The sequence below is a fragment of the Aphelocoma coerulescens genome, chromosome 5 (genome assembly GCF_041296385.1).
Source record: "Aphelocoma coerulescens isolate FSJ_1873_10779 chromosome 5, UR_Acoe_1.0, whole genome shotgun sequence".
NCBI lineage: Eukaryota > Metazoa > Chordata > Aves > Passeriformes > Corvidae > Aphelocoma > Aphelocoma coerulescens.
The window spans coordinates 40,654,646-40,679,751 of NC_091019.1; the positions used below are offsets into that span (position 1 = coordinate 40,654,646).

General features: G+C 38.6%; 1 protein-coding gene across 2 annotated transcripts in view; it reads left to right on the forward strand.

The window, feature by feature from the left end:
- The first annotated feature begins 1,645 nt into the window (after positions 1-1,645).
- The window catches only part of ARHGAP5 (Rho GTPase activating protein 5), a 48,100-nt gene continuing 24,639 nt past the window's right edge, over positions 1,646-25,106 (forward strand). For both annotated transcript variants that reach the window (XM_069017780.1, XM_069017781.1), the window contains exons 1-3: positions 1,646-1,906; positions 9,029-9,135; positions 12,710-16,609. In XM_069017780.1, coding sequence (XP_068873881.1) covers positions 12,887-16,609 — 3,723 coding nt within the window. In that variant the 5' untranslated portion in view covers positions 1,646-1,906; positions 9,029-9,135; positions 12,710-12,886. The remainder of the gene's footprint in view (positions 1,907-9,028; positions 9,136-12,709; positions 16,610-25,106) is intronic.

The window sequence follows — 25,106 nt, forward strand, 5'->3', positions numbered from 1 at the left end:
AACCTCAAAATCAGGCAATTCAAATTAAAATTCAGTTCTGGTTATATGCTTGTTTAGCTTGCCTTTTGGTCCTTTTTTTTTTTTTTTTTTTTTTTTTTTTTTTTTTTTTTTTTTTTAACTGGGATGTGACTGCAAAAACTCTTGCACAAATGCTGTGATTACAATGCCAAATAATTTTACATTTCTTTAATGTGGACCTACCTAAGGTGAGTATTTCTAGAAATATTCTCGTGTAAGGCAGTGTCCATACTAGGTTGTTCAGCCAAATATAACACAAACAGTTTTAGCTAGTTAGAATTTTCTCAAAAATTCAAGTTTACAGGCAATGTGTTTTTAGAAAAGATCTAATTTTGTAAACCTTTTAATTTCCTAATTTTCAGATGTAATATTTAAGATGTTTTCTTGGGGTGACAGATGCACAGATGTGCATGCAGTATGTAAAATTGCACAGAATGAACCATATTGTTATTAAATATTATGATTACAAATATAGCACTCAAAACTTGGACTGTGCCAAGAATGAGGTTGCTAGCAAAATATTAATTTGTTCCTTTGTATGCATACATATAAACTATTTTTAGTAATAAATCATGCACAGAATATGCATTTCTGTGTGCACAGAAATAAGGTGTATGTACATGATGACCAGAGATGTCCTGTTCCCTATGGTGGATAGAATAGATTAGCACCTACTTACTAGCTCTTTTATATGTGCCATGCCTCACCTGCTTGAGGAAACCCAGCCCCAGAGGCAGGAGCACAAAGCTCCTCAACCCTACCCCTGTGGGTTTGGGTACAACCCTGGAGGGCTCTGAGAGTGGGAGCGGGATTTCATCTCCTGCAAGCCATGTGGGGACCTCTCCGAGTGCCTGTGCTGCCTTGGGTCGCTTTAACCCGACTTCCAGGCTGTCCAGTGCCTGGTGTCCCTCCCCTGTGAAGGAATGTCCTGCGCCTCGTCCCACAAAGGCGGGTGTCACACCTGCCGGCTGCGAGAGGCCCCACTGCAGTGCTCTTTCTCTTTTTAATGACTGACAAACCAAAGAAGTACTCTGTTACACCGGCTAAATCTAGGAAATGTTGTGAAATTTACAGGTGGCCAGGCAGGAGAGGAGCTGGGGGCACAGGATTGACCAATACAGCATTTTGGCATCTTTTAATTTCATCCCAGTCAACCGCCAGTTTCTTCCCCGGGAGGCACCGCTGCTGGCTGTAGGTTTAGGGTAGGCCCCAGCTTAGGGTGGCCCCCACCCGACAGAGCCGGTGGCCCGGGATCAAGCCCGTGGCCGCTTGCACACCTCGGACCCTCACGAAGGGGCGTCGCGGCATCCCGGTCTGCGCCGCTGCCCGAGGCGGGACTCGAACTCGAGGCCCTGCGACTCCCGGCTCCCCGGGCTACCCGTGCGGCCACTAGAGCACGGGCGGGTGCGCGCCGCGCGCGCCCCCGCACGGGCTGGGGAGGAGGCGGGAGGCGGGGCGGCGCGCGTGCGCGCGCAGCTGCGTGCCGGCCGCGCGCGCCCTCCCAGGCTTCCCAGGGAATCCAGCGGCAGCAGGAAGAGGCTCTTTCCCGCGCACGCGCAGCTGTCCGGGCGGGCGCGCGCTGAGCCGCGGCGGCGGGAGGGAGGGGGGAGGGGAGGGAAGCTGCTGAGGTAAAGTTAGGGGGAGAGAGAGACTCCGTCAGCGAAGCGAGAGCCGGGGAGGCTCGGCGGCCGCCATTACTGAGCGCCGGGGAGAGAGCGGAGAGGCGGGACGGGGCTGCGGCGGCCGGGAGCGCTCGGGAGCTGCGGGCCGGAGAGCGGAGAGAGCCCCGCGGGGAGGAGAAGCCGCCGGGGGCGCCGGCGTGGAGAGAGCGTCCCGGGAATGCTGCCGCTCCCGCCGCCGCCGAGGAGCCGGATCCCGACGGCGCGAGGTGAGGGGAGGAATGCGGTCCCGTGGGAGCCAGCCCGGCCTGGAGCGGGGCGGCCGGCCCGGCAGGCGGAAGGGGAGCGGGGGGAGGAGGCGGCTGCAGCCCGGCGAGCCGGCGCGGCGGCCGCTGGCTGTAACCAGTTCGGAGGGCTGGGGCCGCGTGGGGAGCGGGCACCGGCCCCGCGCCCCCCGCCCGGCCCCCTCGGCCCCTCCGCGCCACGGAGGGCAGGCGGGAAGGGCAGGGAGCGGAGTGCCTGGTCCCAGACAGGTGATGAAGGCCTGAGCAATGGGAGGGTCTGAGCCTGCTCTACGAGGCTGCCAGCTGGTCACGGCTCTCTAGGGAGGGAGGAAGGCAGGAAGGGGAGCTTCCCTGCTCCTCTCTTCTTCCTTCCTCATTCCCTTCTTCTGCCTACTCCTTTAGCTTCTTCCCTTCTTCCATTCCCACTGCCTTTCCTCCCTTTTCTCCTTTCTCTGTACTTATTTTCCTCCTCATTACCCACTAATACTCATTCACGCCTTCTCTGTTCTTTTCCTCCTCTACTAAATTTGAACAGTTGTCCATTCCCCTCCTCCTTCCTTTCACCTTCAAATATTGCTCGATATTAAATTTCAGAAAACTTCACTCTCCTAATGATGTGTGTGCATTTCTGTTTTTCCACCAGGTGGATTTTAAGGCTTTGGAATAGGGTAGCCAGTTGCAGTGTTGCAGCTTTCAAGCATTTTGAATCCCTTCAAGCAGCATAACCTTTAGACTCTCTCCACCCAAGGGAATCACCAGAGACATACAGATGTAATGCCATGGTGTTGTAGCTATAAGACATAAGGAATATGAAACACTGCTTTAATTAAAAAAAGAAGCAGGACTGTATAGTTATAAAAGGAAGACATACTTGTCACCTTCTCCCTATTATACACCCCACCCTCTGTATCCCCCCTCTTTTGCTCTCTCCAGTATCGCTTTTGATATCAGCGTGGAATATTTCCTTAATAAGTAGCAGGGGAACGTTTTTAATCTAGACCAAAATAGGCCTGTGGGAGTATGTGTGTATTCTTTAGTTTCATGTCATGCAGATAAACTGGAGGATTTTTTTTCTTAATAAAATCCTTCACAGAAATTTGAAAACTCTACACTGCAGAGTAAAAGCAGTAGAGAGAGAACAGCGTTTGCTGGTCAATTGGACGTCCATTTTAAACCTGTGCATTGAAGCCAGTTGCAGCACTGATGCCTGTATACTTATTTCATCAAGAATGAGGAGTTAATAGGTGGCTTTTTTGTCAGTTGTGCTGTCTTACCTTCTGAAGGGTCTTCTGCATGACAGTTGTTTTCAGCAGTGACATCAGTGACCAGAGTTGGCTGCCTTCTGATAAAACCCATACTTATTTATAGTACATATCTAAAGTAAGGGTATTACAAATATTCATCCAGGTGCATTTTTGTAAGGGTTTACTTTCATTTTTGTGCTGCTTTGAAAACTATTTTTAAGAAGTGCTGAAAATCTTAAAATTATATTTATAGTACTCTACTAAAACTCAATGTTACTAGATGTTAAGAAGTATGATGCAAATGTAGGGGTTTTTTTAAAGTCTATAGTACGTAAAGTATGGGAAGTTGTTGAAGCATTTGTTATGTTATCACTGACTTGTTTTAGTATAAGTTGCTTTAAGCATGGAACATACTGAACTGAAATTGAATTTTTTTCTGAAGTATCACTATCTAAAGCAGCTGCCATTGTTGTAAAATTGTAAATAATTGCAACCAAATGCCTACCACTCCCTGGTATTGGACTTAACTTTAGCTAAGGTGTTGCATGTGTAACATAATCTGATTAAATACTTTAGGGTCAGACTAAATTGTTTTAAAGTCCTATATTTAGCACTAACAGAACCAAATGCTCCACATGTTTTTCGAGCTATGTGCTTTCCTAAAGCTGTAGGTGTTCTTTCCGTGTGCAGACTTTGTAGAAAAAAAAAAGCACTGATTATAATAATAGATTGTTCTGTGTAAGTTTCCCTGTTGGGACTTGTTATTTGAGGAGATGGTGGAAAAAGAATTCCTTTATGTTTAATAAAGATATTAAAAGGATGCTGACGCTATCTTAAGGCTTCCAAAAGTACTTTCTTGACTCAAGATAAATTCCATGTACTGGCATCCTTCAGGAGTATGTCGCATAAAACTTCACAAAGCACTGCACATCACTCCGTGTAGTAGACTGCTCCGCGGTGTGTCCTTAGGATTCTGTGCAGAGGGCGTTCTTGGGGGTGACGCTCCCTGACCTCCGAGAGAGCGGCAGTTCGGAAGCCAGATACCCATGGCTGAGTTCTGCTGGCACGGTTACGTCGGGCGGACTGAAAACAGCCCGATTCGTGGCCATGACGTAGCTGTGCGAGCGAGCCCGTGGTGCATTCCTGCTCGGTGATAAGGAAGGAATGCTTTCCAGAGGGGCCTGCGTCCCGCGGCCAGGGAGGGCTCGCGCCGCCAGAGGGCTTTGTGCGCGCGGCGCTGGCGGGCGCGGGGCTGTCCGGCGCGGTGCCCGCGCCCCCGCTGCCCTCGAGGCCCCCTCAGGGCCCGGCGGGGAGCTCGGCGCAGTTTAGGGGGGTCCCGGTCACCCTGGGAGTTCAGGAGTAGCGCTCCCGGGGCTTTTTCCTCCCCTGTATCTGTGTTACGTCTCTCCTAATGGGCACACAAAATACTTAATCACTCTTTAATCACTCTTTGTTTGGTTGTTTGGTTCTTTTTTACTCTTGAGAATTTTTAGCCTAAAGGTCAGTGTAAGTGAGCTGGAAGAGTATTGCATTTTACAGATTATTGTTTGAACTATCTCATCGCTTCCTTATGTTTACAGATTTGGTGAAATATATAAAGAAAAGCAAGTTCATAATTCCTCACAAGAAAATCTGAAACAATTGTGAAGTTATTTTGAATTTGCATGTTAACTGTGTTTTTCTAGTCGCTAACATCTATTGGAAAACAAAATAATGAATCTTTGGCTAGTTCTGCACATTACATTTTGTGGTAAATAAGAGGTTTTTTGGCTTTGAGTTAAAATTCCCACACATTTTGCAGTTCTGCATCAGTTGACATTCAAACATGACAGAAGAATGTTTGCATTTAAAAAAGCAAAACCAATACCTGCATGCACAATTTTTGGAAAAGTGTATATTGTTGCATTTTGGCATTTATTAAAGTTGGCTAATTTTTACGCAGGATATTATTTGCTGCTTATATATGCCATTTCTCTTTCTTGTTTCGAAATTTTAAAAAGGGGATAACCAGTGTTGTTTTACACAGGTAGAAATGACACATATCGCTTGTACAAGGTCAAACAACAAACTAAGCTTTATGGTGTCGAGTCCTGGATTCTATACTGCAGTTGCTCATGAAGCAAAATAATCTGAAACGATCCAGATCTGGGGATCAGTGAAATTAGCTGTAGTTGCTGATACCAGGATGTAAATGTTCATGTTTTTTTTCTTCCAGGCAATGCATTTTACCTCTTTTTTCTGTCCTTACTTTGATCCTTCCTTCTTTGTCTGCTTCTTTTTCTTTCTTCTATTTTTATAAGTTTTTTGATGGATCCCCTTTGTCCGATTTCTCCATTAGTTGTTTTGTGTTCTTCCTGAGTACCTCTGTAAATAAGCCTGATCGGAGACTTGCCCTGAGAAACTTCTCTGACCATTCTGCATGTTTTCGGTTGGAGCTTATCCTATGCATAAAGAATTAAGAGTTTATTATTTCTGTAAACCTGCACTTTCCTTCCCTGTGGAAGTACAGGCTTTGAAACTATATTGAATGCTTTCAGATACTCAAAAATCTGAAGATAAGTAACTTGAGAGGCCTAAGTTCAGAATACTGCAGTGCTGGTAATTTGAACCTTTGCAGTTTACCTGTTTATTGTACCTTGGTTTAATTTATTTAGGTTGGTTTGGTTTTTCTCCTGGTTTTTTTTTTTTTTTTTTTGTGGAGAGCAATGATGATAATAGGTACCCTGGGACTGCTAGATTCCACCTAAAAAATGATGTTTTGTTTAGAATTCAGAAATAATATTTAGGCTCTGATTTAATTTTGGGTAATACACAGACAGTCTTCAGTGTGTTATTATTAATAGAAGACATTTATTGAACTTAGCAGGAACTAAGAGCTTTGAACTTCTGTTTTTAAACACAGTTTTTCATTGCTTTATAATATGAAGTTGTCTCTCTCTTTTTTTTTTTTTAATACATTGATTACTTTGCTTTTGTATGGAAAGAATTATCTAGGCTACAGAACTACTGTAGGGATGGTAGTTGGCCATCATACTAACCAAATCTGAAATAAACGGTGATTGTAGTCACCCATTCTCATCCTTCATTTCCCTAGCATGATAAATCAGCATACCACTTACACCATATTCCTTTTTAGCCAGAGGATCACTCTTGAGGGCATTGCAAGATATTGTCCTTTACAGTCTGGCTGTTGCTTGATTGAGCTTACTTTGTGATAATGTCTGGATAGTGTTTTTTCTCATGTTGGCTGATACTTGGGTAATTGTTGTATTTATCATTATTTATAAGCAAGATTTCAAGTGTGATTAATTAAGGTTACCAGCACTTGTGCAGACAAGAATATTGGTATGTTTGTAAAGTGGACAGGACACATTAAGTGTTAGGACCTCAACAGACTTAGGTGATTTGAAATGTTGATAAGGTGACATCAGTACACTCTGGTTTCATTTCTAAAAAGGATTTTCACTTGAAGGGAAGATTTCTTATGCTTGCTTGAGTGAAAAAGATAACTCCTGGTAAATACTGAAACGAGAAATGACAACATTACATTAGGGTACATCAACATTTTTTTTTTTACTGGTTATAGAAGGGAACACAGTTGAATTCTTACTCTGTTTTGAGTAGGGCTGTAGTTATTGTTGTGCTGATAGATCTTGGACATTGGGTACTGTAGTAAATGTTTTCCAATGCCAAGTTTTGGTTCTCAAAAAGTATGAAGTGAGGAATGACTCAGTATAAAAACTTGGTGTCAGTAGTAACTTGAATCGGGAGCTGTAACTTCCTTGGAATCATGGTCAGTGATATTTTGAGTGTGCAACACTTTCAAACTCATCCTCCAAACCATTTCAGTGATACCTAATGTGTTTGAATTTGCTTTGTGATCTGCTGTAGAGGTTACAGTAAGTTTCTGTTGGTGTATTCGTGTACCTGGTAAAGCAGACTAGGCTGTTCACGTATGCTTTTCTTTGCTTCACCAGGTGATTTACAAACAGAGTTGCAAGACCATGCTAATTGAAACTAACCCCAGAAAATACTAATCCATAAATGATTGGGTCTGTACAACACTACAGAGTGAGTAAAGGACTTGGGGAAAAAACTCTTTATTTTCCTCGCTGGCAGCTGCTTAAATAGTTGACAGTCATAAGCAATTCTGTAGACTCTTTCAGACAACATTTTACTTCAGCCATGTTAGGTCTAAAACATTTTTAGGTTCAGGAAACAGGAGGGTATTGAGAAATACTCAAGAGTATTTATCTGTAAGTGATTTTCTTGACTGTGAGCTATCTACAAGTTCCTGTGCAGTCACAATTACTAAATAATGATAGGTGATTAACTCTTCAACTATTTATTACTTACTAATAATATGGCATTCTACTCTAGTGTTTAGAATTCAGCTCAGAAGATTTTGGGAAACATGTATTTGTAAATAGAGCTTTCTCTGGCCTCGTAACGTTTCTGACTGATGTTGTGGGGGCCTGTCTTTGAGCTTTCTCTTGTGGCAGTGTCCATCAAACCTCAGATGCATTCTTGCAAGCAGAGACACTTTTCTCTCAGTCTTCACTTTTCTCTCTGCTCTTCCACATACTCTTGAGTTCTTCAGAGTCCCATTGTCTTTTTCCTCATGAGCAACTATCTGCTCTGCTCAGGGAGCTGTGGATGTAGAGGAGTGCCACAGCTTGGAGATAAGGGCAGGGAACAGGACTTACAGCCCGTCTCCTTGTTCAAGTGATAGAATTTAGCACTGAAGCTCAGCCAGGCTTAATGCAGGACTGATAGACTGCTGCCTATTGATTCAGGTGTTGTTTGGTACCACAAGATTAGTTACTGTTGTGATATTGGTATATTGTTTATCAGTATGGCCAAACCTTTTTTGTCCAAAAGAAAATTTTGCTAAAGCTTAGACTCTTTCAGTTACCTGCATTATTCCTAGTGCTGAGTGAAATTACTAAGAATATAATTGTAAGTGGCAAAACAAGAAAAAGCTCTGCTGTTTTGATATAGTATTTAGCATATATATAGTGTGGTGCTGCATCTTGCTTAACAATGACACCTTTCCTTAGTTCAGAATGGCTTACATAATATTCCAGTGCAAGTGACTCAAGTTCCTTTCTTTTTCTGCATCATAATGTATGGATCACTGGCCTGGCAGTCTGGGTTTTGTGTGAATGGAAAGGGAAGAACAGTGGAAGAGAGTTCAGTTTTTGGTTACTTTATAGTAGCATACCTGCAGTGAGATCAGCACTTAAGAGGGTTACATTAATAACTTGTACCCTAATTGAGAATTCAAAATCTTCAAATATAATTACACTTTCAATTTCTAATTTGTCACAGTTCAGGAGGCCTTTTAATTTAGAAGTAGTGTATTACAAGTAAAAAGGTTTTGAGGTAGACTGTATTTTTTTTCCTAGTAATAAAATATATGTACATAGACATACATTTGTTTCATATATTTTGAACTTATGACCATACCAACTTCATCTGACAAAGCTGTGTTCTAAATACTTTAGAATTCCAAATTACTCTACAAGTGATTAGTGATTTTTATAGCTCACATTTTATATGTTATCTGAGAAACTACATTAATTTTTTTCAGAACAGGCTTCTGCAACCTAGGTATTGTTGAAATATCAAGTTGAAATTCAAATCACAGTCACGTAAGAACTCTCCCCTTTAACAGGTGTACTTAGAGGATTTAAAACTTCTGAACTTAGATAAATACCAGCTTGAGATCTTGAGTTTTGTTTATGGGTTTAAAATAAGGAAAACAATCCTCATGCATAGCTGAAGTGTTGTACCTTCTCTGATTGCTGCTTCTTCCTTCATAGACTTGAAAGTTTTAATGGTTCTTATTTTTTGTTTTCAGATCCCTCAGGGAAGGACTTACTGAAGGGCACTGTTTAAATGTGTGACATTACTGCAGGAAGATCACAGCAGGATAATCATCTTGCTTTGCACCTCGTTTTCCTAAGGGTAAGTTTGGGCTTTAGGCCTTTATTATGTTTAAGGGGGAATGTGGGTAAATAAGTACAAGATGCTACCTTATTTTCTTTATAACTACACTTAGAAATCTAAAAATCTGTAGAGACAAGGTCCTACAATGCATCTGTAGATGGTCAGAGATTATTCCTGTAGTGATGTCAGACACTTTGTATCTTCTGAGTGCCTCAGAATTTTCTGTATATTATAGATGTATTATTTTCAATCCTAAGATTGAAATTAATTGGGGAAATCAAACAACCCCTCGTTTGAATCTGTAACAAAGCGGGGGGGAGGGTTGGGTGAATCGTAGTATTTACAGTTTGTTATAATTGAATTAGGCAGATTGAACTAAGATAATGGAACTAATTTACAATGAATTTCCAGTATGCATGCTTTAAAAGAGTACAAAACTATAAAAGTATCTTTACATTAGTGGTATAGTGAAATGAAAAATCTTCCATTTGGAGAGCAATTTAATGATTACATATTAAATGTGAAGCTATTATAATGTCAGATTTTTACCAGTCATATTACTTAATTAACATAGATTTCATTTTGTGACTTTGTACAATCAGTGCAAAGTAGGAACTGTATTTAAAAAAAAACCAAACCCACACTGGTTTTAAATATCTGTAGTGATTCAGCTTCTACTATGGTTAAAATCTTCCATGTCAGAACTTTAATGAGAGACTGATGTGTTTGTTCTCCCTTTGTCAGTGTCCCTTTTCCTCTTACTCCTTGTACTTACTCACTTAAAAATGTATCAATTTAACAAAAGATTTCATAGATGGAGGAGGAACAACCTTTGCTACTGAGGATGTAGAGTATCTGAAAGTATTGATTGTTTCTTATAAACTAATTGCAAATTGACAGTGTCTTCCTGATGAAATGAAGTAATCCTGTGGATGAAGATTTTTGTGTTCTAGTTTAGTCCACATGAAATCTGTATTGTGCTGTGGCAAACAGAAAACATTTTATAGTGAAAGTGCTGACTAAATTTCTCATTCTAACAGTTTGAATGATGCTACTATGATAAGCTTTGCTTTAGAAAGAAAACACTGGGTTTATTTGTAGTAATATAAATACTGCTTGTAAAGGATGTTACTTTTGCTAAGTATTTTTATTCCTGGAGCTATTTTCTGTTCGCTCCAAATTCTGTGTTTTAAGAATATAATAAACACAGTGGAAACAGTGAAAAGCAAAATTCCAAATACAAGTTGTCTTTCTGAATGTGTCTTTGAGTAATCTGATTTAAACAAAAAATAATTCTAAAATCTGGCATAAAAGTTTCAGTTTTTGCAATGGAAGAGCTCTCAAGTATGAAAATTAGATGTTTCTCTTCATTTTGTAATGAAGTTGATACTTTTTTCCTAAAAAAAGTACTTTCTTTTTCTGTAATTTCTATAACTAATAGCTGGTTTTATGTATGTAGTTTGTATTTTATATTTTGGTTAGTTAATTGATGCTAAGAAGGACAAAGTATATAACACTAAAATTTCAGTATTGATGCTTGTTATACTTGTGTTCTTATAAGGGCTATTTGCAGGTTTGTTTTAAGTACCTTAATGTTGTTACTTTGTACTCTACAAATGTAAAAGCATTAACAAATATGTTAAGTACTGTGGTATCTACCTTTCATTTAAAGTGCCATGTAATAGTTGTCTTCTTACCAAGAAAATGAGAAGTGTTTTAATCAAAATATTTTCACAGAGTATAGAACAGTCACCTAGGGCAGATTTCCCAGGTCTGTGTCCAGGTGTCTTTTGAATATCTTTGGTACAGGAGCCTTTGCAACCTCTCTGGGCAAACCAGACCAGTGCTCAGTCACCCTCACAATAAAGTATTTCCTGATGTTCATTTGGCATCTTCTGTATTTTAGTCTGTGCCCATTGCCTCCTGTCCTCTTCCTGGACACAACTGAAAAGAGTCTGGCTCTGCCTTCTTTGCACCTTTCCTCCCAATATTTGTACACATTGATGTTCCCCTGAGATCTTCCCTGAGTCTTCTCTTTGCCAGGTTAAACAGATCTTCCCTGAGTCTTCTCTTTGCCAGGTTAAACAGTCCTAGCTCTCCTAGCCTTTCCTTAAATGAGAGATGCTGTGGTGCTTTAACCCCCTGCTGCATTCTCCAATAGTTCTGTATCTCTCCTGTACTGTAGAACTGGGCACAGTGCATCAGGTGTGGCCTTACCAGTGCTGCAAAGAGGGGAAGGTTCACCTGCCTTGACCTGCTGGCAGTAAATTGTCTAGTGCTGCCCAGGGGACTGTTAGCCTTGTTTGCCACAAGTGCACACTGCTGGGGTTCATGTCCACTGGGATCCCCAGGTCCCCTTCTGTACAGCTGCTCTTCAGGCAGGTGGCTCCCAGCATATACTGGTACATGGAGTTATTCCTCCCTGCATGCAGGCCTGTATCACCCACGCCTCCTAATTTTGTCATCAGCAAACTTGCTGAGGATACATTCTCCCCTGTCATCCAGGTCATTAATGAAGATACTGAACAGTGTTGGACCCAGTACTGGCCTATGGAGTGCACTGCTAGTTACTGGCCCCCAACTAGATTTCATGCCACTTGTCACAATCTACTGGGACCAGTTATTTGGTATTCAGTTTTTTCTTTCTTCCTCATAATGTAATTGATTCAAAACCAACAAATACATTTCCATTTGCAGTATGCATGCAAGCAAAGTCTTCTGATTAATAACTGAGACGTAGTCTTAATTGTTATACTTGATGACAGCTTCAGTAAAGCCACTGGAACCTTGTAGTAATTCTGTTAACGTCTGAATGTAGATATAGTAGTTTTTTTGTTTCCAGTTAATAAAAGTCTGGGTTTTTTTAACAGAAACAGAAGGAATGACACAACACTGTATTCTTAAAATCTATACAGAAGTTCTACTCTTAGTATTTTTATGATATTTGTGTTTTTCTGTGGTATTCAGGTTTGAAACATCACCTTAAAAGCAGTTTGCTGTTAGTGTACAAATAAAGTAGTCTACTTTGGCAGATAGGTACCAGCTGAGCCATGCGACCAACTGCCTGCTTTTACAACTACTTATTTTGAAATTTTCTTTACTGCAACCTAAGCTCAAAACTACAGATGCACAAAAAAGTAGTGTTATTCATGCAGATGAGCATACCTAGTGAAAATGTGAGTGTGAATAGAAGTACATGAATATTGGGTTGGGTTTAGAGTTTTTATGTTGTATTTTTGCTTTTTAGTGCCCAATATTCATAAGTTAAGGAGGAAAAGAGTGATTTGGGGATTTGGGTGTGGGTTTTCTTTTTTTAGAAGTAATGCTGATCAGCTATCAAAACAGCCGACAAACTACTACTAAACTGTGCCTAAAATCTGTTTATTTTTAAATCTGTAGTATAAATAGCATTAACTATAGTTCATACTGAACTGTGAATTTAAAACCTTGTTCAAAGAAGTAGAAGAATTTTCATATACACAGAAAATCAGGGTGATGAAGTAAAAGTGCTTCTTAAAATCTCCTTTTTTAATGAATATTTTAAAGAAATACCTGCAATCTTGAACAATCTTTTTTTCCCTGTATTTTTTAGGAAGATGATCCTCCTTGTCATGGTTGTCTGAGTTTCTCTTAATCACAAGGTGAAGCAGGAATGACTGAAAGCGATTTTTGGAACCCTGGATATACAATTTAAATTTGTAGGAACCTTTTCCAGAATGAAAACCACATACAGTTACCTTGATAATTGCAAAAGGATGAGAGGAAAGTTATGATGGCAAAAAACAAAGAGCCACGCCCCCCATCTTATGCTGTTAGTGTTGTTGGACTGTCTGGAACTGAAAAGGATAAAGGTAATTGTGGAGTCGGAAAGTCATGTTTGTGCAATAGATTCGTTCGATCAAAAGCAGATGAATATTATCCTGAGCATACCTCTGTGCTTAGCACAATTGACTTTGGAGGAAGAGTTGTTAACAATGATCACTTTTTGTACTGGGGTGACGTAACACAAAGTGGTGAGGATGGAATTGAGTGCAGAATTCATGTAATTGAACAGACTGAGTTCATTGATGATCAGACTTTCTTGCCTCATCGGAGTACAAATTTACAACCATACATAAAACGTGCAGCTGCCTCCAAACTGCAGTCCGCAGAAAAACTAATGTACATTTGCACAGATCAGCTAGGCTTGGAGCAAGACTTTGAGCAGAAGCAAATGCCTGAAGGGAAATTAAACATAGATGGGTTTTTATTGTGCATTGATGTAAGCCAAGGATGCAATAGGAAGTTTGATGATCAACTTAAATTTGTGAATAATCTTTATATCCAGCTCTCAAAGTCTAAAAAACCCATAATAATAGCAGCAACAAAATGTGATGAATGTGTGGATCATTATCTGCGAGAGGTTCAGGCCTTTGCTTCAAATAAGAAGAACCTTGTGGTCGTGGAAACATCGGCAAGATTCAATGTCAATGTTGAAACATGTTTTACTGCACTGGTACAAATGATGGATAAAACTCGTGGTAAACCTAAAATAATCCCCTATCTGGATGCCTATAAAACTCAAAGACAGTTAGTTGTTACGGCAACAGATAAGTTTGAAAAACTTGTCCAAACTGTGAGAGACTATCATGCAACTTGGAAAACCGTTAGTAACAAGCTGAAAAACCACCCTGATTATGAAGAGTACATAAATTTGGAAGGAACAAAAAAGGCCAAAAACACATTTTCAAAACACATAGAGCAACTTAAACAGGAACATATTAGAAAGAGAAAAGAGGAGTACATTAATGCATTGCCAAGAGCTCTTAATACTCTTCTGTCAAATCTAGATGAGATTGAACTTTTGAGCTGGTCAGAAGCCTTGAAGGTAATGGAGAAAAGGCCTGACTTCCAGTCCTGTTTTGTAGTGCTTGAAAAAACACCCTGGGATGAAACTGACCACATAGATAAAGTGAATGACAGAAGGATTCCATTTGACCTTCTCACTACCCTAGAGGCAGAAAAAGTTTATCAAAACCATGTGCAGCATCTTATATCCGAAAAAAGGAGGGTTGAAATGAAAGAGAAATTCAAAAAAACTCTTGAGAAAATCCAATTCATTTCACCCGGGCAGCCATGGGAAGAAGTTATATGTTTTGTGGTGGATGACGAAGCATTCAAATACATCACTGATGCAGATAGTAAGGAAGTGTATGGTAGGCATCAGAGGGAGATTGTTGAAAAAGCCAAAGAGGAGTTTCAGGAAATGCTTTTTGAACATTCAGAGCTGTTTTATGATCTGGATCTTAATGCAACACCGAGTACAGATAAAATGAGTGAAATTCATGCAGTTCTGAGTGAAGAACCTAGATACAAAGCTTTACAGAAACTTGCACCTGATAGAGAATCTCTTCTGCTCAAACACATAGGATTTGTTTATCACCCAACTAAAGAAACTTGTCTTAGTGGCCAAAACTGCATGGACATAAAAGTAGAAGAGTTGCTTGCCAACAGTCTTCTGCAACTAGACCATGGACGCTCAAACTTATACCATGATAGTGCCAACATTGATAAAATTAATCTTTTTATTTTGGGCAAAGATGGCCTTGCACAAGAATTGGCAAATGAAATTCGGACACAATCCACTGATGATGAATATGCATTAGATGGAAAAATATATGAACTAGATCTTAGGCCTGTTGATGCCAAATCCCCATACCTGCTGACTCAGTTGTGGACCTCAGCCTTCAAACCACATGGTTGTTTCTGTGTGTTTAACTCTATTGAATCACTGACTTTTATTGGGGAGTGCATTGCAAAAATAAGGGCTGAAGCATCTCAGATAAGGAGAGACAAGTATATGGCTAATCTTTCATTTACATTAATATTGGCTAACCAGAGGGACAGTGTTAGCAAGAATCTACCTATTCTGAGACATCAGGGACAGCAATTGGCTAACAAGTTACAGTGTCCTTTTGTAGATGTGCCTGCTGGTACATACCCACGCAAATTTAATGAGGCCCAAATAAAACAAGCTCTAAGGGGAGTACTGGAAGCAGTTAAACACAATTTTGATGTTGTAAGTCCAGTTCCCACTATTAAAGATCTGTCAGAAGCTGACTTAAGGATTGTCATGTGTGCCATGTGTGGTGACCCATTCAGTGTGGATCTTATTCTTTCACCTTTCCTTGATTCTCACTCCTGTAGTGCTGCTCAGGCTGGCCAGAATAATTCTTTGATGCTTGATAAAATAATAGGTGAAAAGAGACGTCGAATACAGATAACTATATTATCATACCATTCTTCAATTGGTGTAAGGAAAGATGAACTTGTTCATGGATATATACTGGTCTATTCTGCGAAGCGAAAGGCATCCATGGGAATGCTTCGGGCATTTCTTTCTGAAGTTCAGGATACAATTCCTGTCCAGTTGGTGGCTGTTACTGATAGCCAGGCGGACTTCTTTGAGAATGAAGCAATCAAGGAACTTATGACTGAAGGAGAACACATAGCAACAGAAATTACTGCGAAGTTTACAGCTTTATATTCATTATCTCAATATCACCGTCAAACTGAGGTTTTCACATTGTTCTTCAGTGATGTGTTAGAGAAGAAAAACATGATTGAAAGTTCCTACATGTCAGACAGCACAAGGGAATCAACGCATACAAGTGAAGATGTTTTTCCAAGATCACCGAGAGGGAGTTCCCTTGACTATAATTACCCAGATTCAGAGGATGATGCCGAAGGACCACCGCCTTACAGTCCGATTGGTGATGATGTAAGGTTACTCCCAGCACCTAGTGATCGTTCAAAGTACCGACTGGATTTGGAAGGAAATGAGTATCCTATTCACAGTACACCAATCAATTGTCATGACCATGAACGCAACCATAAAGTGCCTCCTCCGATAAAACCGAAACCACTTGTTCCAAGAACAAATGTGAAAAAACTGGATCCTAACCTCCTGAAAACAATTGAGGCAGGTATCGGCAAAAACCCCAGGAAACAGCCTTCTCGAGTGCCTGCAGCACCGCCAGAAGATACAGACCAATCTGACAACTATGCTGAGCCTATTGACATGATTTACAAACACAAAGGCTTTGCAGATGATATCTATGCGGTTCCAGAGGATAGTCAGAATCGTATTATTAAAGTTCGAAACTCAATTGTTATAAATAACCAAGGTGAGGAAGAAAATGGGTTTTCTGATAGAGTAGCCAAAAGTCATGGGGAAAGAAGGCCTTCAAAATACAAATACAAGTCTAAGACACTGTTCAGCAAAGCCAAGTCTTACTATAGGAGAACACATTCGGATGCAAGTGATGATGAGGCTTTTACCACCTCTAAACCTAAAAGAAAAGGAAGACATCGTGGAAGTGAAGAAGACCCACTTCTTTCACCTGTTGAAACATGGAAGGGTGGCATAGATAATCCTGCTATTACATCGGATCAAGAGTTGGATGATAAAAAAATGAAAAAGAAACCCCACAAAGTAAAAGAAGATAAAAAGGTAAGTCAGTTAATTTAAATTTTATTTACAACTTCTGGTGCATTGTAAAAAGGGAAGACCCAAAATGTGAAAGAGTTGCACCCTGTTTTGAAACAGGTGCTTTAAAATTTCCAATCAGTATTTGTTAGATTTTTTTTGTCTTAAATTCCTGTTAAGTTGCTTGGAACTAGCAAACCTTCGGGAATGAGATGGTTTGTCACCTTATCAGCTGTTTAATAAATTTCAGTTGTTTTCATCTCTGTACTTACATGTGGAAGCTTCCTTTCTTTTAAGTGAGGTGGTGGGGTTTTTTTTAAGGAAAAAGATGTTTTATGACTTCTTGAGTAGAACCGGTTCTTTCAATTCTTGCAGTTTTTGCTGTTGGAATGAGGTTTAGGGCTGGTGAATGAAAGGAGTGATTTCTTTTTAAGTCTTGGTTGTCTACCTGGAACTCTTGAACAAGTGCATGAAAAGGAAACTTTGTATAGTAGTTCTACTGACTGCTGCATTTTCCTAGTGTGAGCAAACAGCTGATCAAGTTGAAAGTTACACCACTTGTAAGGTTCTCTATTCAAGCAGAGTAAAAGGAACAAAATAGAGAAATAAAAGGAAAATAACAATGTTGCAGTTTACTTGAAAAATGTTTCTTTTTCATCTTTATGCCTGAGAGTTACTTATTTTTTGACTTGCTGTCTGAGAAGTTTTATCATCCAAAGTAGTGTTGTGGGTTCTAGATGTACATTCTTTATAGCTTAGATTTTAATTTTAGGCCAGCAGTCATTGTGTTGGGTATAGTTGACATGAAATCAAGACTGTTCCTGATCAGTTAGATACTTTCTGTCTTGTCTAAAAATAATCTGACCTTTTAAATATTATCTTTTGTAGCATTTTCAAAATGTCACTTTTTTAGCTTAAATCTGATGGTACTTGAAAACCAGGTAGAAATAAGTTTTGTTAAAGTAGAGCATAGTTACATTTTACTAGTAGATAAAATTTTTCCTGGTATGCAGCTGTGATTTGAATTACACATGACTGATTTAAAGGGCACTAAATTTTCTTAGGGCTTACTCATAAGCATGGATAATGATGTCTTGTGGGTATAAAATCATATGGTTAAAAATACCTTGAATTATTATTGTGGAGAAGCTTAGATTTAAAAAAACCCCAATAATTTATATACTTTTCATAGAATTGTTGAATATCCTGAGTTGAAAGGAGCCCACAAAGATAATTGAGTCCAACTTCTGGACTCCTTTTGCTTGAAATAATCTTGTTACATAGAAATTGAAACGTAGTTTCAAAATCTTCCTGCTGTCCCAGCTGTGTTGACACAGAGTTATTCTGTGTTGAATATTTATATTTTAAACTGAGTAGATCTAGTAGAGTGGGGTCTTCTCTTCCTGTAATTGTGTCAGGAAACCTGTTGATGCCTCTACCAAAGCCTCCACTTTTGGCTTTAGCCTGTTGAGAAGAAGCCTGAGTTGCAAGTTTCAGGCTGTTTTAATTTTTGTAGTGGATAAGTTTCTTGAAGAGTAGAATTGTTTTAAGTTTTGGTTGGTTGGCTTTGCTTTGGTTTGTGATTTGTTGGTTATCTGGGGGTTTTTTTTGGGAGGGGGTTGTATGTGTTTTGGTTTTTTTTTTACTTGCAAGTAGCAAAGCTGCTACTATTAGAGAAAACTTTTAATAATCGTGGAAATTATTGTAATGATTGAGAAAACAAATTTAACTTGATAACTCAAATGTTTGCAAGTTTTCAAAGTATCTTGAGTGCTATCTTGAGTGCTCAGTGCTTTTGATAAGTAGTGACTTCTGTGTTGACTTGAATGAAGTTGAAGTGAGAGCAGTTCCAGTTCAAGTGAGTCATTCTAGTTCATTATCTGTTCCTTTGGGTTTTTTAATGCTTAATTTTATGGTCAGAAGAGATGCAGTTTTATTAATTTTGGAACTTTTCCCACATGTTTTCCTGTGTTGTTTTGGATGAGCAACTAGCAGTCTTTTATTACAGAAACAAAAAATTATTCAAATTATATTTTTCTTGTCAAGTGTTATTTGGTCCATGCGAGAGATGTTAGTGCACCACTATTTACAGATTACTTGCTGAGTTTTTTTGAGAATTTTGACCGCTTGAATGTGAAAGAGATAAATAGAACTTGTGTACTTTCTTTCTGACTATTTCTTAAATCTCTTGCTGATATTTTTTCTGAATTGTTCAGCTCTTTGTAAAGGGAGCATAGGATACATGTGTAACTATTCTTGCTTTAATTACAGTGATTCTGAAATACAGAAATCCTATGAACAAAATGAATTTGTTTGGAAAAACTTGAACTTTGAAGTCTGAAGTCCTAGTTGTCTTTTTCAGAGATTGATTATTTTATTTTAAGCCCGAGTAGGGTGTAACACTCTTGATACTCCTTGCATTTTTGTTTGAGATGTGGTGTTTCTGGGTGGGTTTCTTGTAAGGTGTCTCAGGAGAGACATGACTGTGCTGCAGGATGCTCATTCTGCCCTGATTCTTTCAGGACCCCGGTCTCCCAACTCACAAGATAAAATCATGTAAAAATATGGGCACTAGGATGTTTATAGGGAGGCAGAAAATGGATGTAGAGTGATTGTAGGGTTCAGGTAAAAAAACTGAAGGCAAAAAGGCAAGAGTTGGGTGGGTAGGAAGGAGGAATCAAGATCTGACAAACAGTAGAGTGGGAAAATGAACAGCTATAGTTTGCCTAACACTTATGTATCAAACTTTAAAAATCTATTGTGAACGCATGTTATTAAAGGCAGAAGTAAATAGTCAGAATTGTGCTACTTGTTGCTATTTGGAAGCATAAATTAAAATGTTTTACTGTGGAAAGTATAGCAATGACAAATCTGTGGAAAGCAGGTAACATTACTTGCAAGGTCATCTAACGTTTCTTACTACCAAAAGAAACAATTTAAAATTCAGGCCAGTTAAGCAAGTGTGCTTTGGTCTGAATTATTTGCCCATTATTTTTGTCCATAACACTGTGCTAGTGTTCTTAGATCTTTTTTTCAGTACACTGGTAGTCAGAACTGGAAGAGAATTGTCCTTGAGCTCTTCTTTAAATTATCACAGCAATATAATTCCTCTGAAAACTTTTATCCCCTCATTACTCATTAAATCTGAAAAACTCATCCAGAGCTTCTGTTTCCTCTGTATTGGTGAGCAATCTTGCAATTCCTAGTTTTCACCCTTCCTTGTGGTAGCTTCTCTCCTGGAATGTTTTTTTCTCTGTCTGGTCACCTCCAAACTGGTAAAGAAAAAATGGCTGCTTCTTGACCTGAGTTTTAGAAGATTTAAAGAGAAATTGGAATTGTCCTCTGAACCTGTGTTTTTGAATGAGGGTGACTGAAACTGTGCATAGTATTGCAAGGAATGTCATAACAGTGCATCATATAATCTTAATGTTTGCTGATGTCTACTAGAAATTACCCGACAGTTGTGTGATTGTACCCAACCTTTGCTTAGCTGCAGTTGCTGTCACTTTAGGTACCTTTGGCCTGCTCTTGTCCTTGATAATTTCCAGGTAATGACTTCACTCTGTGTAGTACAGGTGGTTTATTGTACATATGCACCTGTATAGTACATACACATAGTATCTGTACATTAGAGCAGGTGCTACAGGCACATTACAGCACATAACTGTTACTAGTTGCGCATTCCAGTGCATGATTTTTCCATTACTCTATGACTTTGTCCTTTTTGTTGTTGAAGATCATCTTTTTTCTGCTCCTCCAGTTGTCACTGTAGTTTCCTATATGCCATCACCAAGTGCCTTACTAAAGTCCAGATTGGTACGACCAACAAAGAGATGGTAGTTCTATCTTTGCCTCTAGAAAAGTGGAAAAGGTTGAATCAGTATAGTCTAATCTGTGATACACCCACCTTTATCCTATTTTATTTTATTAGCATGTGTCTAAATGTTCTGAAAAATCCATTATATGGCCTTGCACGTGCTATTAACAAGTTGACCATTGAACTTTTTCTGGTAGGGATAAATATGAAGAGAAGGGAGGAGGAGGTGAAGAAAGCAAGCAGATTGGCTTCAATCACAGGACTTTTTAGCCACGTTCATGTGGAGTTGTGTGTGCACACTGAGCTTGAAATACTTCAAGTGCATGTTGTTCAATATTTGAAGTGCATGTTGTGTGCTAGTATTTGTTAAGCTGTAGTAGCCTGTTCCTTCACCTACAGAACTTCTTCTGTAAAGTTTCTCTTATGAGAAAAGCACCTTGTCCTTTCTGTTGTTGCTAAACAAAATAGCAAAAAAATGCATTTTGTGGAGTAAATTCTCCTCTATATTGTCATGCTTTCTATGTTTGATTGTTTATTTCCATCGTGGTGTTCACAAACTTAAAGGATCTAAGCACAGACTAAAGTGTTAAAATGTAGCTTTGTCCTGTTTCTTCTTTGCCAAGTTAGACCTCTCCAGCTGAGATGTATGCTCACTCATCTCCATGTCTTTATCAGAAATTGGAAGTGGGAATTACAAGTAGATGCTTGTCTCAATTAGAATTTTTAACATTAAGGTCTAGTATAAACATTATTGGTGTTGGTACACATGAAAAGCAGCAGCCTTGCAAGCTGTATCATAAACTGAAGACAAAAATAGTTTAACTTAATTACTTTGGAGATACAAAACAACAAACTACAGAAAATTTCAGGTCATGAAAGGGCATGAACATTCCTAGAGGAAAAGGATCTTGCTGAAGGAAGCCTTCTAATATCTTAGGAAGAACTGCTTCATGTGTGTGCAATAACCTTAAAGCTGCAACTGATGCATTTTATGCATTAATAGAAAGCCCAAACCACAGTAGTCCTTGGCTTTCCATTCTCACTGTGTAAACAAGCCCAGTGTAAATATTTAAAAAATTAGTCATCAATTATTATCAATGATTTTTTAAAATTATTATTATTACTATGAAATAATAGCCAGTTGTTTTTGATCCTTGTCTTAATTTAGTAATTCCCTCTTCAGCAGGAAGCCTGCCTGATGTGGAAACCTGTAGCTATTCCATATAATGACAATTAATAACCTTGTTATTTGTTTTTACAATGGAATTGATGTATATTAAAACTTTACCCACCTGCTTTAGAGCTCTTATCTTTGTGAACACTTTGAGATACTTTCCGTGTCTAATTTAGGCTGTGTTTTTTTTCTCCTCTTATAGATTAGTGTTGTTTAGGTTTTTATCCTCCACAACATATAAAGAACAACAAATACCCTGACTACGTTTTTGCAAAGGGAAAGGCAAAGCCTTATCTTGAATATTTTAAGTACTTCTGAAAAGAAATCCTAACAAATCCACCCACCACAGAGACTAGAGAGATCTTGTAAACAGTACAATAAATGACCTGTTCAATGATAATTCTTTGGCATGTCATTGTTGAAATCTGAAAAAGTTCCACTATATGTTCTTTGGCCAAGGGTCAGTAGTTTGGTTATTCAACGTCTGATTTTTTTTTTTTTTTTGGTGAATGGAGTTTCCATCTGTATTGCTAAATCTGAGAAACAGTGTTTTAAAACATTGCTTTGTAATCCTGTTTGCAAACAACACTGGTTGCTTCCAGAGAAGTTTGTGAATTACTTCTTTCCATTTTCATTTATACCAAGATGATTGATTGTAAGATGCTTTTTACTTTAAATGAATCTGAACACTTTCCTCAGTATTTCAGCAAGAAAAATCCACTAGCATCTTGATGAATTCTCACATATTTTACTTTGACTTTTTAGAACATGATATAAGTAGTACGTTTCTCATCTATTTTTCTATGCTTAAACTTGCTTGCTGCCATTATAATTTCAAAACTATATGAAATTCTGTGTTAAAACCATTACAGAAATAGTGTGAGGAACTGTAGAGCCCATGTGTGTTGATCTCAGTTTTAATAAGACTATGGTAAACATGTGAGCAATGGCAGATCAACTTATATTTTTATTCAGCTGTTCTTGTGTAAATTCAGTGGTTAATTTAGCAAAATACTGTACTTCAGACTGGAATGTGCAGTGAATTTTTTTTTGTTCTGAGGAATATAGGAAATATTAGAATCTGTACTTTCAGGTTTCATCTGTTCAAATTTAACACTCTTAATATGCATATTTAGAGCCATATGCCTTCTTGAGCCTCTGTAGTTTAAAACAGTGTAACAAGCTGGAATTCTAAAAATGGCAGAAGGCATGAAGTGAAGAAAGAGCATGTTAGGGACAGTGATCTGCATTATTCATATATCATATAATTTCTGAAGAGCTGGCTGTGAATTAGAGATTACAAATACTTTATTAAGCCTATAAAGTGAATGCTGTTCATGGTGTGTGGTTTTATGAAGTCCTGAAAATACAGACTTTGCCCTCCATGACCCTAGGGCTGACTGCAAATGATGCAGGCAGAAAATTTCCTTTGCAACAAAAGTAGTAGTGAAGTCTTTTGGAGGTAGAGAAGTGGTTGAATTTCTTATTAAATAAATAAATTATTGATGGTAGTTCTGGTGGGATGGCAGTGAGAGGAAAAAAAAGCCTGTCTTGAACAGAGGGCTTGCTAGAGTAAGCAGCCCATCCATAAAGGGACTTGATAGGATTTTGGCAGTTTTTAGTTTTCTAGGTTAATTTTAAAAGGTTGTATTTAAGTGCATTATACCCTCAAGACTCACAACTGGCTAAGTCTTAGCTTAGTTTCTCTCTAGATGATGAGTGTTACTTAGCTGGTTCCCTAGTACCTGGAGTCAAGAGGTTAAGCTTGGGTATTCTTTACATCTATATTTTCAAAGTTAATGTTCTTTGTAATAATATTTCTTTGAAATCAAGAATTGGATACTGTGGCATGCTAGACTATGTTTTTGTGTTTACCTTGTCTTATGTTAAGAGGACTTTAGCTAATCTTTTGCAACATGTATCTTGGTGATTGAAGTACTGCAAAATAAAACAATATTGCAAGTAAATGCAATGCAAGGCAAGTTTGGAATTATCAGAGTTATAATGCTTTCCTGCCAAAATATATAAGGATCAGTTGGAGGTTTGGCATTAATCTCTGTTAGGGTATGATGAGAAGTTGTCTTTGGCAAGAAGCAAGTGGTGAAACCCATGCTGAAAGCTCAACGTAAGTGCAGCAATCAATTATACAAAGCCCCACAGATCTATACGAAAACAAAGGATTTCAACTTCACGGTCTTGGGCCTGTATTTTAATTAGTAACAGGAAAACAGTGGTATGTGAAACAATGAGCTTTTTGCTAGGCTTAAGTCACAAAACTTTTGTGCTGGTTCTTGTCTTCTTTAACTTGGTGCCTATTAGTTATTTTTTTATGATGATGTAGGAGAAGCATACAAAATGGGTTTTGGCTGTGCCTAGATTAGTACTTGCTGCATGCAGTATTACATGACTGCTGCATTGTCGGGCGTAGGTGTATTGGGGAGGATGATTGAACTAAAAATACCTGGGGCAAAATCATAATCTCTTTGCCAAAATCTAGGAATTATGGTTCACCTTACTCAGGCGCTGTTTAACTAAATGAATACTTTAGTGCTTAACAGTTTCTGTTTATTGTTTCATTAGAGATATTTTAAAAGAACTTTTTCTGCGTAAAATTAAATGGTAGTCACTATCTTGACTAGAAAATCTGAAAGTTCCATTCTATGTCTGATAGATCAGAAAAAAAGGTGTTTTCTCAGAGTGGGGAACAGGGGTTAAAGAAAGCTTTCACTAAGACTTAATTTTGTTAGAAATAAGACCCATATTTTTTTCCCTGAAGCCAATTAGTCTTTTGGCAAAGATTAGGTCTTTTGCACCACAGTACACGTTTTTGTTCAGAACAAGTTCTTCACTTAAGAAATCTAGACCAACAACTTCAGGAAAGTGTGGAAGTCTAAAATCAGGAAGTAGCATGTTGGTTTTTCTTAATGCCTTAAAGTTTTGTTTTTAATTTACAGAAGTATTTTTTGTAAAGATCATGTAGATAGTGTTATTTGCAGGAGGATTTGATTTATGCTGTCAGTGGAGAGTTTATGCACTCATATACCCCAGAAGAAAAGAAAATAATGAGAGAGATATTTTAATAAATATTGGACAGGAGAGGTACAAAATACATAATGAGAGATAGCTGATGAGAAATAGCTGATAAACTTATTGTTGTAGCGGCCTTGTGAAATTGTAATTTCATGTTTATGGAATAGTCTTGCAGTGATCATATCTTGTACTCTGCCTTTAGACCAGTTTGCAAAGGACTTCAGGGTTCTTTCCTTTTTCTCTTTATTGTTTTATTCTTTATGCTTCATTAAGTTCTTTAGACAAATTTTCACTTTCCAAACTGGGGATTATACTGTTTTCAAGTAAAGAGTTCATCTAAGAAACCTTTTTGCATTTCTGTGTGCATAATGTCAAACGTGATATCACAGTTCCTTGCAACCTTTCTTCTAAAAGCAGGACAATTATTGGAAAAGAGCACTATTTACTCCGATTTTGTAGCTGTGTCTGGTATTTCATACTATGTCCAGGTATTCTACCCA